We start from the raw sequence: 15296 nt of genomic DNA on the forward strand, positions 1-15296 counted from the left end.
GAGGGGATCTCCGCGAGATGGGGGCGGAGTTAATGACGAGCTGGGGGGGGCTGTGGGTAGCAGGGGCGGGGCTCCAGGGACGGGGCGGGGCGACGGGGGCGGGGCTCCGAGTGGCGTAGGCAGGGGAAGATCGGGACTGAGGCGCGGACCTCACGGGCCGGGGAAGATCGGGAGCGGCAGGGGCGGGGCTCCAAGTGGTGGGGGCTGGCTCGCGACCCGCGGCACAGCGTCCCGCAGAGCCGTAGGGGTGGGGTGGTGGGCAGGGCTGTGGTAGGAAGCCGGAAGCAGCTGCGGCTCCAGCTCGGGAGACATGGCGGGCATTAAAGGTACATCTGCGGCCCCCGGCTCTCTGGTCTTGCGGTGGAGTCGCCTCCTCCGCTCCGGGCTGAGCTCGGAGCTGCGCTTTCAGTGCGTAGGCGGAGAGAGCTTCCCCCAGACTCGCCATGCTTCCCGCCTCTCCGGGTGGGAATGCGCTCTCTCGCTCCCTTTTCCCCTTGGGGTGCGGGTGGAGGGGTGCTTGAGAACCCCCCATTTTTTTGCAAGGCCACTGGCCTTCACGCTCTCCTTGCACTCCGGGCGACTCCAGGCTGGAGCCCTCGCGGAGATGGGTCCCTGCCTGGGACACCCGGTCTAGCCACCCGAGCATCACCTCCTGGGCTCCTCCTCAATTCCTCCGAGCTTCCTCCCACCCCTACTTTTGCCAAGTTTTTAACGAGGTTTCCACTTCCTGACATGTCCACCCTAACGCCTCTTTTTTTCCCCTGCCGCTTGCAGTTTCCCATTTCCTTCCAAAAGAGCCATTGTCTTCAGTGTTCTCTGCTTTGGGGCCCTTAATCCTCTTGTTCCTGATGATTTTTCCAGTTGGGCAGACTTCACTTAAGGCGGTGTCAACGGATGGCGTCCAGAAATGTATTTGTCGTAACTGTGGAGGGTAGATTAGGTGGAATTTTATTAGTACTTTCATCTATGGACAGACGAGAACGTGGTGTTTGTGCAGCATGTATTTTTGAATGGTGCAGTTGATAAAAAGGGAGTGTACCAAGAACACCACTTCCCTTATCTGTATGCTTTGCAGAGGAGAGGGGATGGTAGCAGTGGGAGAGGTAATTGGAAGACTTAGTTATTTTGGGGAGGAAACCATTAGATTCCTAATTTTCTTGGAAAGAGTAGCATAACTTGTTTCTATGTTGGAGCTCCTTATCCTCTTTGAAATTTGTACCCCCAAATCTTCCCTCCCTATTTAACCTATAAAGATGTATGCAGGATATTTGCATACATACATGTGTTCACTATGAAGTTTATCTGAGTGTGTGAGCTGTTAGCAGCAGACACATCATTTTTTTTTCTGGCTGACTTTTATATTCAACTTTAAATATGATTTACTTGGACAGTGACCAGTGTGTAATATAGCCATTTGAAACCAATGCAGAAAACAGCTGAAAAGTAGTATATCAGTATCACACTGTATTTAGTTATGCCCAGAAACTATCAAATAATAATGTTTATGTGTAAATATGTTAGAAATTGTGATGTAGTAAAACAGAAGATAGGCTGTGAAGCGGAAATGGACTAATGGAAGGACACATTTTGTAGATAATTCAGTTCAACCTTTATTGAGAGACTACTGTATGTTTAAGATTTGAAACAGGTAAATGAGAAGATACTGTTGGGTAACAGAGTTGGAAATAATTACTATTTAAGTGTCTAAGGTATACTCAGATACAGTGAAAGCACAGGCTGGTGTGGGTTGAATTGTGTCCCCCAAGTAGATAAGTTCTAACACTCCACTACCTGTCAATGTGACTTTATCTGGAAATAGGGCCTTTGCAGATGGAATCAAGTTAAGATGATATTAGATTGGCAAGTGCCCTATCCTATGAGGACTAGTGTCCTTATAAGTAAAAGGAAATATGAACATGAGATATATAAGGAGAATATATGAAAACAGAGGAAGAAAGTAGAGTAATGCAGCTGTAAGCCAAGGAGTATCAAAGATTGCCAGCTAGCAACCACCAGGAGTTAGGAAGAAATGAGGAAGGATTTTTTTTCCTCAGGGGCTTTAGAGGGAGTATGGCCCTACTGACACCTTGATTTCAGACATCGAGCCACCAGAACTGTGAGAAAATAAATTTCTGTTCTAAGCCACAGAGTTGGTGATACTTAGTTAATAGCAGCCCTGGTATTAACTAATATAACTAATACAGATGAGATCACTTAACCTTGCTCCAGGAAGGAAGAAGGCAATTTCTACACAAAAGGCAATCCTTGAAAAGAAGCTAAAAAGATCAATAAAACTTCATCTGGCAAAGGATGGGGCAGAGTTTAATTCAGATGCTGAGAAGAGTATGTGGTGTTTCAAGATAGAACCTTAAAAAGGAAGAAGTATGTGTTTGGGAGGAGAGGGTGGGCATATTTCAGTTTTTATATGTTGAGTTTGATGTCCTCGTTGGCTGCTCAGGTGAAGTCCAGATTGGAGTTGTAGGTGTAACATTGACATGGCTGAGCCCTTGTGGTACCAGGGAGCTTTGGAATGAATGCAGTGTTTCAGCAAGAGTATAGAGTAAAATAAGATAAAGTTGGATGCCTGGTCAACTCCAGCTTTAAAAGATGGTAGAGGACGCAATTCTTGAAAAAGAAAAAAAAGACGAAGTGAATAAATGTGAGGTACAGTTGTGAACCTTGAGAGATTGGTGTCACAGACCAGAAGGAAGAGGTCTACAGTTTCTAGCTTTGAAAGGTGTCATGGAGGAAGGAATAGTTCAAATGTGGGGTGCGGCGGGCGTGACACAAAGCCAACTAGGAAGAGACCCTCTGTAATGAAAAAATTCATGAAGACTGACTTTTGAATTTTTTTTAAATGACATATACTAAATGGAAAAACAAATTAAAATTGACAGTCCTTCCTTGACCCCTAATATCTGCAAACTTCCAGATGTTTTAAAAAATACCTTAGCATCTTTTTATAAACGGTCCCCCCAGTTCTCCTCTTAATGTAAAAGGAAGCAATCAAAACGCTAATTAGGTTAATCAATGACTAATTTTGAGTGTTTTGGATTTTTTTCAGAAGGAAATTTAGATAGTATAGTCTTATGCTTCTGATATATACCTTTCCCAAAGAACATTGCTAAAATGAGCAGATACCTTCATCAATCAACATTTACTTATTGAGCCTCTCTTACGCCTCTCCTATGACAAGCGCCTTACATAAATTATCTCATTTAATTCCCATAAACTCCCTAATAAAATGGCACCATTATTCCCATTTTATAGGTGAGAAATCACATTTAAAGAAGGTCAGCTTCAACCTAAGGTCACACAATCTGTTCATGGCAGAGAAGGTTTGAACCCGTGTTGGTGACTCAGAGATCAAATTTTTAAACAACTCTGATATTCTGTCTTTCACTTAGCAGCGTAAGGACAGATATGTACCTGTCTCCTCAGAGATTCATGTCCTCCAGATGCTGGGAATAAATATTTTATTCAGTAGTCGAGAATCATTTTCTATGAGGTCCTGAAGACAATCTGCGAATACTGTGGTTTGGGGTGGCAAAAATGGTCAGAAGGTATATATTACAGGGAAGCAGTTTTGCATGTAATTTAAGGAAAACGTTTTCAATATTTAGAAACTGTTAGAATGAAATGACCTACCTTAGGTGGTTATGAGTTTTCCTCACTGGAGTTGTACACACTGGCTAGCATCTTGTGACACATATAGAGGGAATAAATGCATTAGATAGATGTTGTGTGCTGGAAATGTTTTAGACCTTTCTCTACCTAGAAATTTAAAAGTGGTGAGCATAGGCAGTAATTTGCTAGTTAAATATAACATCGACTAATGAAATAAGTAAATTGCTGTATTTGTTTAAATTGGGGACCTTTTATTGTTTTTTAATTGCAGTTTTTTATTGGGATAAGATTCACATACTATAAAATTAACTTTTTCCAGTGTTAAAGTCTTTCCTTGTGTTTTTTAGTATATTCACAGGTGTGAAACCATCACTACTAGCTAACTCTAGAACATTTCATTACCTCCAAGGGAAACTCCATACCTATTAGTAGTCACTCCCCATTCATCCTCTCCTCCCCCAGCCCCTGATAACCATGGATCTGGAACCTATAACTCTTAGTTTTATTTTTCACAGCTCTCGTGTTATTATCCTTCAGCGGGGCTATTGGACTGACTTTTCTTATGCTGGGATGTGCCTTAGAGGATTATGGGTAAGTTATTTTTTCAAAAACTATTCTTTTTGTGCCTTTGCCACTATTGTGTGTCATGGGTGTTAGAGAGATTGGTAAATTTAAGACCAATCTCTAACCAATTAGTTAGTGAAGCCCAAATTATGAACCCACTGCCTTAATGATTCAGCTGTACTTGTGCTGAGAAAAGCTCTTTTTAAAATTGATGTATTCATTTAATAAACATTTATTGAACACCTACTCTGGATCAGCTGGGGATACAAACATGAAGAGACATAGTGCTGTCCTCAAGAAACTTACAGTTCTAGACAAGTGAGAGATAAACAGTTCAGTTAGTAAAAGGACAGCTGTAGTGGAGATGTGTGCAAAGTACAGTGGGAACTTGGAGAAAGTGCATTGGAGTTGCCCCAGGAGAGTTGGGGAGAACTACATTGAAGTTGTCTTTAAGCCAAGACTTGGTGGATAAATAAGAGTTTATCAGGCTGATGAGTCAGAGGTGGGCATTTCAGGTAGAGGGAGCATTCAACAGATTTCTTTATTCAACAACTGGTCAAGTGCTTACTGTGTGCCAGCTACTGTTAATGAAACTGGGGATTATGAAATAAGAAAAAAAAGGTCCTCTATGGCCATGCCACCCTGAGCGTGCCTGATCTCATCTGATCCCAGAAGCTAAGCAGGGTCAGGCCTGGTTAGTATTTGGATGGGAGACCACCTAGAAATACCAGGTGCTGTAGGTGTTAAAAACAAAACAAAACAAAAACACATTGGAAAAGAAAGGTCCTGCTCTCTTGCGGTCTATATATTTTAGTGGGGGAGACAGACAGTAAACGTTTTAAAATATATGTTCTATCAGAGGTAGAAGTATTATGAAGAATAAAGGGTGAAGGGCACAAGGGGTTTAGGGAGGGTAGTTGTTGAAATAGTGGACCATTGGAGATGGGACAGGACTATAACTGTGGGATATGAATTGAGGCTGAATTTCCTCAAAGGAAGAGCAAGTAAATGGAATGTAGTCAGGTCTTATGAAAAACACTGTGGATCATTTCTATCCTGTGAACTATCATGGTTCAAGTCGTGTCATCTTGTCTCATTTTTCTGTATTTTGCATCTAGTATAACATTTATATAGGCATAAAAAGAGTGTTCACAGTTATCTTATACATCTTCAGTAATCATAAAGTTGGACTATATAGAAAAACCCAGAAAACAAGTATAACTATTATTATGACTAATATCATTAGCAGTCAAAGACATTCAAAACAAATTGGTTTCTGAGGTCAACATCAATCTGTAGGTATACAGGCCTTGTCAGTGTCTTGGAATAGCTGTCTACCTCTGATGTCAGTGGCTTCTCATCCTAGATGAGTTTTTGATGTCTGTTGTGGATAGAGGCAGGTGTTACAGACAGAGTAGATGGCCATTCATGGCTAGAGGCCTAGAGGCTGTTAAGGTCCCTTCCAGTGAGGTTGGAGAGTGCATTTTATTTAATGTCCTTTCCAACAAACAAAATCTCAAGATGGTGGTTAATGATTCTTAAAGTCTTCATCTCTTGGTTGCTCCCTGTGAAAGGAAGCAGTTACCTATTTGCCATTTTTTTGAAGTGACTTTATCAAACCTTGGTAATAGTGTAAGATGTCACCTTTCAGCTCGTAAGCTCCTTCATCTAATTGAAGTCCAGCTTAAATGCACTAGGGTGCATGAAGGAATGTAAATACTGAAAGAATGGGGTTTGCCAGGGAGCCTGGAAGAACCATGCTGCCGTCTTGGGTTTCCCGTAGCTCTGATTGTTCATTTAATTTACAATTACTGTTTCCCCACACAACAGAGTATAAGTCTTTCATTACTTATTTTACAGTGCTTCCCAAGAAATTTAACATAAAAAAAAAACAAGCTTTATTAGTTTAAAATTTATAAGGAGAATGTATAGATCTTGAGATGTTCCAGGGGCCCTTCTGGAACATCAAAGTTATTCCTACATATATTGAGATTGTAACCCTTAAAATCTCAATTTCTAATGAAAATTAAAAAGTCACATTCATGAAGACATTTTGTAAGTTCTAGAAACATTTCATAGACATCAAAGTTAATTATTAACATGGACTTATTTTTGTAAAACTCTGGGTGTAAAATATTATATTTAATATCAACTCAAAAGACAGATCTGTTCTACTTAAACCAACAAACTTAAACTAGCTTTTATTTACTAGGAATTAATCTTAGATCATGTGAACTTAAAAAGCATTTGAGTTATTTTCTATATTTCTGAGAAGAATTAAGAGCTCTTGGTTGTGGGTATGTCAGGTAACAGCCGGGTCTATTCCAGACCTCTTTTCCAATCTGTATCTGTTTTCGCACTGGTACAATGAAGGCTTTGAACTAGAGAATCTCTAAAAGTCCCTTCCAGCAATATTGTTTTCTTGTGATTCTTGAAATACAATGTAATTTCTCTAGTTTGCAATTAGGAGTCCAAACTCAGTGTTTGTATCCTGAGTCTCTTGATAAAGGGCATTTTTCTTTTTTGCTTTTTGGTTAACCATCCCACCTTCCTAGATCTGTAGCCAAAATGAAAAGCTTTCATTACAGTGTGGCTTCACTCCAACTACTGCTCAAAGGTGCTCGCTATCTGGATGGATCTGAGTTAATCAAGGCGTTGTGGTGATAATGTATTATTATGATGTGTGTATATAAATGATTAGAGACTATGCCCTTTCCCCCCTCAGGGAAACATAATAAATGTCTAGCTTATGGAGAAAAATATTTTTGAAGTGTTTGTAGAAGAAATGTAGGAAATGGAAAGCAGATGGCAATTTTTAATAAATACAAAACATTGAAATTTGAGAAGAAAGCTTTTTTTTTTTTGCATTGCAGAATTATTGTAATCTCATAATAAAAATTAGAGTGTGTCTAATTTTTTTAGTGTATCTTAAATTTTAAAATAAGCACATTTATTTTCATATCTTCCAAACTTAAAATCTATTTATTATTTTGTTCATTCAATAAATATTAATGAAGCACCTCATTCTAGGCCCTGGAGATCAATAGTGATTAAGACAAATCAGATCCCTGTTCTCATAAACAAGAATATATCAGATAGGAATGTGTGCTGTGCAGAAAGTTAAGAGGATGATGTGCTCAACGGTGACTTGAGGTACTTAATGCAGATGGTCAGGATAAACTCTTAGGAGGAGACTTCTCCGTTTAGATTGCATGATGAGAAGGAGCCAGCCAATGTGAAGGTTGGGGGAGGAGCATTCCAAGCAGAGGGCATGGCTAGTGCAAAGGCCCTACGGCAGGGATGGGCTGAGTTTTTAAGGAACTGAAAGAAGGCTGATGTGGCTACAGATTAAGCAAATACAGGGAAGATGGCACCAAATGAAAAACTAGTTGACCAGATCATTTCAGACTTTGTAGGTAAGGGCAAGGAAACTGGGTTTTGTTCTAAGCCATTGAAAGATTTCCAACATGCAGGCACTCATATATCTTTGTTGAATATGCATGCCCAAGGCACTATACTATGTTCCGTGGGGAAAGCAAAGATGTGTAAGTTGAGCTTCTGTCATTAAAGAAATTACAGCTTAGTAATAACAGAAAATAAAGATTCTAGATTATATATTGTATAGTTGTATCTTAACACAGTATCAGCTATCTACATATTAATGGACTGGTAATTTTTAATTTTCATTACTTTTTATCTGTTCCTGGTAGAAATCATTTTATGTGCTAATGTTGATGATCGAATGAATAATTTTTTAAACTAGATTTTAAAAATAATATTAACCGTGAAACAATAGAATGTCTTAACTGTCACTTTTCTTTCTGCATTTCTTCTGCGATCAACCGGCAGTGTTTACTGGCCCTTGTTCGTCCTGATATTTCACGCCATCTCTCCCATTCCCCATTTCATTGCCAAAAGAGCAACGTATGACTCTGACGCAACAAGCAGTGCCTGTCGGGAACTGGCATATTTTTTCACTACTGGAATTGTTGTTTCTGCCTTTGGATTTCCTGTTATTCTTGCTCGTGTGGCTGTGGTAAGTTTTGTTCTCTATTGTTTGGCCCAGTTGTTACTGAGTTTACTTAAAAGGCCTGTGTCTAGAACCACAATTTAATTTTCGTTGCTTAGATTTCATACTCAAAGTAGAGATATTTCTAGTTTCTTTAATCCGCATTTTAGATCTACCTATCAATATCTTGGCCATGTTTTCAGAATGCTTTCTTTGTTTCTCCTACAACTTTTAGCCAGAACAAATGATTTCTTGTTTTTTCTTCTTTAAGCTACATTTTTTTCAATTGTTCTTAAATTCTTGCCTCTTATCATAGGGCGATCCAAGGAAACTGTAATAGCAATACTTTGCTAGTTCCAAAATGAACATCTAAATAGGTCCTGATCACCCAATTCCAATGTGTGTGTGTGGGGGGAGTTTCCCCCCATACCACCAATGAGCAATCTCCAACACCAGCTGGGTGTCCTACTATTCAACTCAATTCTGACACTATCTACCCAGGGATAGCATCAGATCCCACAAGTTAAAGGCTTAGTCCCACAAGACTGCCCTTCATTTCAAATGCCAGTCAAAAGTCCCAGTTATTCCCTGTGCTTCTAACTGACTATCTACGGATCAGAACTTCCCAGGACCCCCTCCTGGATCTGGTCGATTTGTTCATAGAACTCAGGAAACTGGTATACTCACTAGATTACCAGTTTATTATAAAAGAATATAACTCAGGAACAGCAAGATGGAAGCGATACATACAAGGCAAGATATAGGGAAAGGGTATGGAGCTTCTAAATCCTCTCCAAGTGCACCTCTCTCTTCAGATCACCAGATTGCCAACCCAGAAGCTCTCCAAATCCCGGCCTTTTGGGTTTTTAGGGAGGCTCCATTACATAGCCGTAATCGATCAAATCATTGTCCACTGGCGATTAATTCAGGCTTCAGCCCCTCCTCCTTCCCCAAATATCAGGGAGTTGCGACTGAAACTTCTAACCCTCTAATCCACGTGGTTGGCTTCTCTGGTAATCAACCCCCATTCTTAGGTGCTTTCCAAAAGTCAGCTCATTAACTTAACAAGAATCACTTTTATCATTTTTATCGCTTAGGAAATTCCAAGTGTTTTAGGAGCTCTGTGCTAGAAAGGCAGGAAGACCAAATACATATTTCACAATAGGCATACATATGCTGTGAGGCAACTGTATAGCTACAAAAAGATACAGTGAATAAGATGACATCTTCGTATCCAATATTAGAATTTCTTTTTGTCTCCAAACACATTGTGGGTATAATTTATTCCATTCTTTGATGTTCACTGTCTTTCATACTATATTTTTGTTCTTCCCAATTACATACTGTTTTAATTTAATGAAACATTTACTTGGGGCATTGAATATCAGATATGCACAAATCTTACATATTCATTGTTAAGTATCTTTAGAACATCTGTTATTTGTAAGATGCCAGAAATGAGAGAAAGATACTGTCTCTGTTCTCCAACAGCACAGAAACTAGCCCGATGGGTAAGCATACAATAAAGGTGCTACGTGTGATAATTAAAACATGATCAGACTGCCTTTGAAACACCAAGAGAAATTCCAACTGGCATTCGATGTCACTTTTGATAAATAGGGTTTTGATTAAAGTAGAGAAGGCTGTTAAATGGAACGGCACCCAAGTGTGAAAGTGCAATGTGTGGAATAAAGAGCAGCAGTCCTATATGGTGGAGCAAAAAAGAAGTGGATGAGATTGAGGTTAGAAAGGTTCACGAAGCCCAATTGAGAAGGGTCCTGAATGCTGGGCTGGTATGAACTCAGTCTGGATAACGAAAAAGCATTGATGGTTTTCAAATGCAAGACTGTCATGACCTTATTCTTCTTATGCTTCAGACTAAGTACTTCTTAAGTTCTGCTCTAAAGATTTCTATTTTTACCTTTCAATACTGCATCACATTTTATGACGACTTTTTTTTGATATTTTCTATTGGTTAAATTAAAACAAAAAATGTCCACTAGAGGGTACCCTCATCCCCATCTGTGCCTCTGTAGAAAGAATCGTCTGCCACGCTGGAAAGCTGTTTTCATTTGCATGCAGATTATTTTTCAAGGTCTTTTTTTTTTTTTTTTTTTTTTTGCCTAGGAAAAAAAAAAACAAACCAATCCGTACCTCTCCAATTACTATTTTCATGAGAGAAGGCAATATGTACAGAATTTTCAGTGCCCAATGTCATAATTGGACCCTTTATAATCTGCTACATGTATTTTACTTAAGGCAATCATTGTCTACTGAAAACAGAAGAGAGATATGTCTAATGCGAAAAATGTTAAGGATGATTCTAGACTTAATTAACAAGCATCACAAAGTAATTAGACTAATTACTGAATAGCTAGTTCACTATCTTCCATGTGTTAAATTAAGCCTTTTAGCAGTTTTATGTAATTTTCATTGGATATTTCTAATGCAGAAAATACTAGATTTGTGAAGAGTACAATATGAAGAAAGTAAGGATTTAATCTTTTTTGCTTGTGTTTCAGATCAAATGGGGAGCCTGTGGGCTTGTGCTGGCAGGCAATGCAGTCATTTTCCTTACAATTCAAGGTTTTTTCCTTGTATTTGGAAGAGGAGATGATTTTAGCTGGGAACAGTGGTAGCATTTTATTCTTATAAAATGCATTTAATTTCTTAAAATTCATACTATATGTGTGTGCACATGTGGCCTTTTACTATGAAGTTCAATATGCTGGGTTTTTTTTATACCTTTATATCATGTTCACTTAAAGGAAGACTGTATGAGAAAGAGATTAATTTTATTCCCAAATAGACCACTCCATTTACTCAAGTTGAATTATGTTTTTTTGGCTGTTCATGGTGCTCTCTGAAAATACAGCTGTTCATGTATGCAGTGCATCTACACCTTTGCCTGGGGATGTGCCTGGGTAGGAGCAGGTCTTAGTTATGCTCAGGACTCACAAGATACACTTGTGTCCAGGAGACACAGAGGTGGCTCCCTCTTTGTGCGATAGACCCTCGCTTCTCAAAGTGTGGTTCATAGACCAAGAGCATCATCATCTCCTAGGAGCTTATAAATGCAGAATCTGAGACCCCACCTCAGACCCACTTTGATGAGATCCCAAGTGAATCATATGAGAAGCACTGTCATAGAAGAATAAGCATTATATGTAGCTTCCTTTTCCTCCCCTTGGCTGAACCACTTTAACCTGAGTGTTAGTTACTCATTTGTAAAAATTGTTTTACCTCCCCTCATGTCGAGGCCTAGTTCAGACTCTCTTTCGTTATTTGTGAATTGTCCAAACCTGTAATGTGTAGGTTGTCTCAGTAGAGAGCAGCTATGCCTTCACACTGTCTGAAGGGCAGTGACCATTTTCACAGTGCTGGGTGAACAGAATAACCCCACTGGGATGCAGGAGGGGAAGGCCGGGCTGGAAACAGTCCCTGCTTTAGCAGGATGGGGAAGAATAGGTAATTTTGTTTAATTTTCCTTTATAATCTGACACTTCCATCTGCTCCTTCCCTATGCTGTCCCACCTCTTCCCCCTCCACCAGTACACACACTCCCAGCAGTTCTGATTTGCCCTTACTTCTTCCTGACTCTGGTGTCTTCTTTCTATAGAGACACGGAACCAAGTAAGCAAGCAGAGGGGGAGCTGCTTCATTTCATTTACATGTGGATGTACTTACTGTCTTTCCTGTAGGACTTTATACACATACACATACCTATAGAACTTTATGCCACTTTTAAATGAATCATTAGGAGTTCATGTCATGCTGGATCCTGTAATCACAGTTTTTCTAGCTTAACTTTATGTCTAAGACCTATTAAGAAAGCGAGATATGGGAAATGGAACCACTTAATCAGAGTATAAGCAATGATTTTACAGCATTGTTAATGTGTGATAACTGACATACAGTCAAAACACAGAACCCTTGAAGTTTGTAATCTTAATAATTAGCACACCCCCTGGAATGATGCTGGGCCCCGAAGAAGATAAAAGTAATACTTAAAAGGACAATATGCAAAGTAATATTTTGACCTCGTGCATGATTTTTTGTTTTCAATGTTCTGTGTACATATAGGATTATTAAAGTTGTTATTTCCAATATTTATATTAGAAAAATTATAGACACTTTATAATTTTAACCAGAATTTTTAATAACACTTGCACTTATTGTATTGTAATAAACTTCACTTTTAACATAAAAGAAAAGTTTAATTTTAGAAGTCTTTATTCTGATATAGCCTTACTTAAAAGATATTAGCAGTTTCTGAAATGGGCAGTTTTGAGCAATATTCTGTCCTGCAGTGGAATACTAGCAATAAGTTTTAAGATTCTATGTTGAATGTCTAGATGGCTTGTAATAGTTTTTCTTTTCTTAAAATGGAAATAGTGTTTAATTTATATTATCTTTTGCAAAAATATCTTCGTTGCTTATATACATTTCAAATAACCAAAGTAGCCTTAACATGTAGTCTTAAAACATTGCCTCTTGATCGTATTTCCAAAATGATTGATATAAAATACTTGCGTATGGAATATTGGTATCTATTCCCTAATAATGGAGTGGTTTGTTGAAATAGTAGATTATTGGATTTGCTATGTATCTGAAAACAGAGACAATTGTTCTGAAGTGACCACATTTCATTTAAATGATATATGTCAGTAGGGAGTATTGCTATATATATATATGAATGTACAATATAAAAGTTTCATCTTGGTGACAAATGTTGGGCATTTTTTTTTTTCTTATAAAAGTTTTATTTTTTTTCTATACACCGTAAACTATATTTTGGAGATTCAAAGCACATTGACTACATTCTGAAACTGTGATTACACATAAAGAATTGCCTACAAGTAAATAATCCTATGAAGGAATTCTCTATCATTTTCCAAACAACTGGCTTACAGGTAGACTTTGAAACACTTTTCTCACAGAAACAATATTATGCATTGGTGATTGAGTTCCCAGGCCAAGCCTTTGAGGAGGAGTAAACCCGAATCTTGCCGACCTGTAGTAGTCAAGGTGCCTGCCTGAGATTTGGGTCTTGGAAACAGGGTAGGGTGAACAGTGGAGGAGGAAGAGTAAAATTCCACTTCTTTCCCAAAGAACATAGTCTTTCTTACTTCAGTTTTTGCAGTCCTTTCCATCCCCTAATGGCCTTGGGGTCCAAGTACATTCCTGTGAGTTTTGCTAGCTTCCTCTCCTGACTCCGGGGCTCTCCTTGTCTGCCCCACCTCCTGAGGTTCTTCATATTCCAAAATCACCCACCTTTCTGCTCCTACCAATCAGTTTTCTTAGTAGAGCTGATATCATGTGGTGATAAGAAGAAAGCGATCTGATCAAACTTCTCAGAAAGAATGAATGACTTGGGATCATCTTCCCCACATCTGAAACTCACCAATACCTGCATTGTGCAATTACCACACGGTGCTGCAGCTGCATTTTTCCAAGGACGTGACTTGGAACCCGAAGACTTTCACAGAAAATGGCAGTGTTCCAAAGCAAAGTGGAAAAAGCATTCCAGCAGTTTATAGAAGATCATAATTTCTTGTAATGGGGTAACCATGTCATATACCTTCCTCAGGTTGAGTTTTCAGCTGGTTCTACTTATCGTATTTGTTTCTTTTCCTCCACTTGTGAACCTACACTTTTTTCTTACTGTCTCAAGAAATCTTTACATCTGAACTGTCTTCTCAATGAAGACTATTCTAGAGAGTAGATGAAATGTTTTATTAAATTGATAACATTCCTTATGCTCTCAGGGGTGGCTAGAATAGAAAAGACAGACAATAACAAATGTTGCCAAGGAAATGGGATAATTCAGACCCTCATAAATTGCTGGTGGGAATGTAAAATGGTAGTTCTTTGAAAATCTTGAACACTGAGTTACCATATTGACCCACAAATTTCATTTCTAGGCATATACCCAAGAAAAATGAAAACATACATCAAAAAAAAAAAAAAACCTGTAAATGAATGTTCATAGCAGCATTATTCATAATGGCCAAAAAAGTAGAAACAATTCGAAGTCCATCAAATGATGAATGAAAGAGATGAAGTACTAATACATGTTACAATAGGATGAACTTTGAAAACATTGTATTAAGTGAACCCCCCCCCCCATATATTGTATAATTCCATTTATCTGAAATGTCCAGAATAAACACATCCATAGAAAGAGAATGTATATATATGATTTCCAGGGGTTGAGGGAAAGGGAAATAAGGAACAACCGCTAATGGGTACAGGGTTTCTGGAATTAGTGGTGATGGTTGCACAGCTCTTTAAATATATTAAAAGGCATTGATTGGACTGTACACTTAAAAGGAGGAATTGTGTATTATGTGAACTTCATCTCAAAACCACAAAAAAATTCAAACAACAAAAAGAAAAGTAGAAACAACTGAAATACCTAATTGCCTGGTAAGTGTGGTACAAACTTATGAGTGATGAAATTGTTCTAAATTGATTGTGGTGATGTCTGTGGAACTCTGGAGCTGTACTAAAAACTATTATATGCTTTAAATGTGAATTTTATGGTATGTTGGTTTATATATCAATAAATGTGCAAAACATAATGAATGAAAGAAGAAACTCTGTCTGAAGGTCAAAAAAAGTATATCCATTATTCTGGGCTTTGTGGGACAATATTTTCAGGTATCCAGCCAATAACAAAATAATTCAGATTGTGAGAGGGTTTTAATTTACCTGCATTGTCACTTTTCTAGATTTTGTAATATCTTATTTCTTAGATTTTTTAAATTTGAAAATTTTAAATTTATTTTAAAACACTTTTTAAAAAGAAGACTCCAGAATGGTGCATCAGGCCCCACAAAACCTAAGATTGTCCCTGGCCATTACAGTGATCAAAACAGACAACATCACTTGCCGTATATAACTTATATTTCAGGGGGAGAAGAAAAATAAAAATGAAATATAATTTATGTTAATTATAATTGACAAATGAAGTAAAAAAATAATATGATAGGTGGCATGGGGGGAAATATAGTAGGGAAGGGGATAAACAGTATATTAGGCCTTGCAACTTTACATAGGGCGGCCATGTAAAGAAGCCATCTGAGTTCCAAAA

At 38.4% G+C, this 15296-nt stretch overlaps 1 protein-coding gene and 1 pseudogene across 2 annotated transcripts; both read left to right on the top strand.

Moving 5' to 3' along the window:
* Nucleotides 1–216: 216 nt before the first annotated feature.
* LEPROT lies at nucleotides 217–14784 on the top strand. 2 transcript variants are annotated; one of them, XM_016159148.2, is made up of 4 exons: nucleotides 217–326; nucleotides 4143–4218; nucleotides 8041–8227; nucleotides 10723–14784. In XM_016159148.2, the coding sequence occupies exons 1-4, from the start codon at nucleotides 311–313 to the stop codon at nucleotides 10837–10839; spliced, it is 396 nt and encodes a 131-aa protein (XP_016014634.1). In that variant the 5' UTR covers nucleotides 217–310; the 3' UTR covers nucleotides 10840–14784. The 2 variants fall into 2 exon arrangements, with proteins under 2 accessions (XP_016014634.1, XP_016014633.1); XM_016159147.2 differs by lacking the exon at nucleotides 217–326 and adding an exon at nucleotides 376–462.
* LOC118606574 lies at nucleotides 4816–4934 on the top strand (annotated as a pseudogene).
* Nucleotides 14785–15296: the final 512 nt, after the last annotated feature.

Source organism: Rousettus aegyptiacus, unplaced genomic scaffold (genome assembly GCF_014176215.1).
Source record: "Rousettus aegyptiacus isolate mRouAeg1 unplaced genomic scaffold, mRouAeg1.p scaffold_m13_p_1, whole genome shotgun sequence".
NCBI classification, from domain to species: Eukaryota; Metazoa; Chordata; class Mammalia; order Chiroptera; family Pteropodidae; genus Rousettus; species Rousettus aegyptiacus.

Excerpts from the sequence above, each read along its gene's own strand:
- LEPROT (XM_016159147.2), top strand. Across the intron at positions 4,219-8,040 it reads TGTGCCTTAGAGGATTATGG|TGTTTACTGGCCCTTGTTCG; the intron begins GTAAGTTATTTT and ends ATCAACCGGCAG. Across the intron at positions 8,228-10,722 it reads TTCTTGCTCGTGTGGCTGTG|ATCAAATGGGGAGCCTGTGG; the intron begins GTAAGTTTTGTT and ends CTTGTGTTTCAG.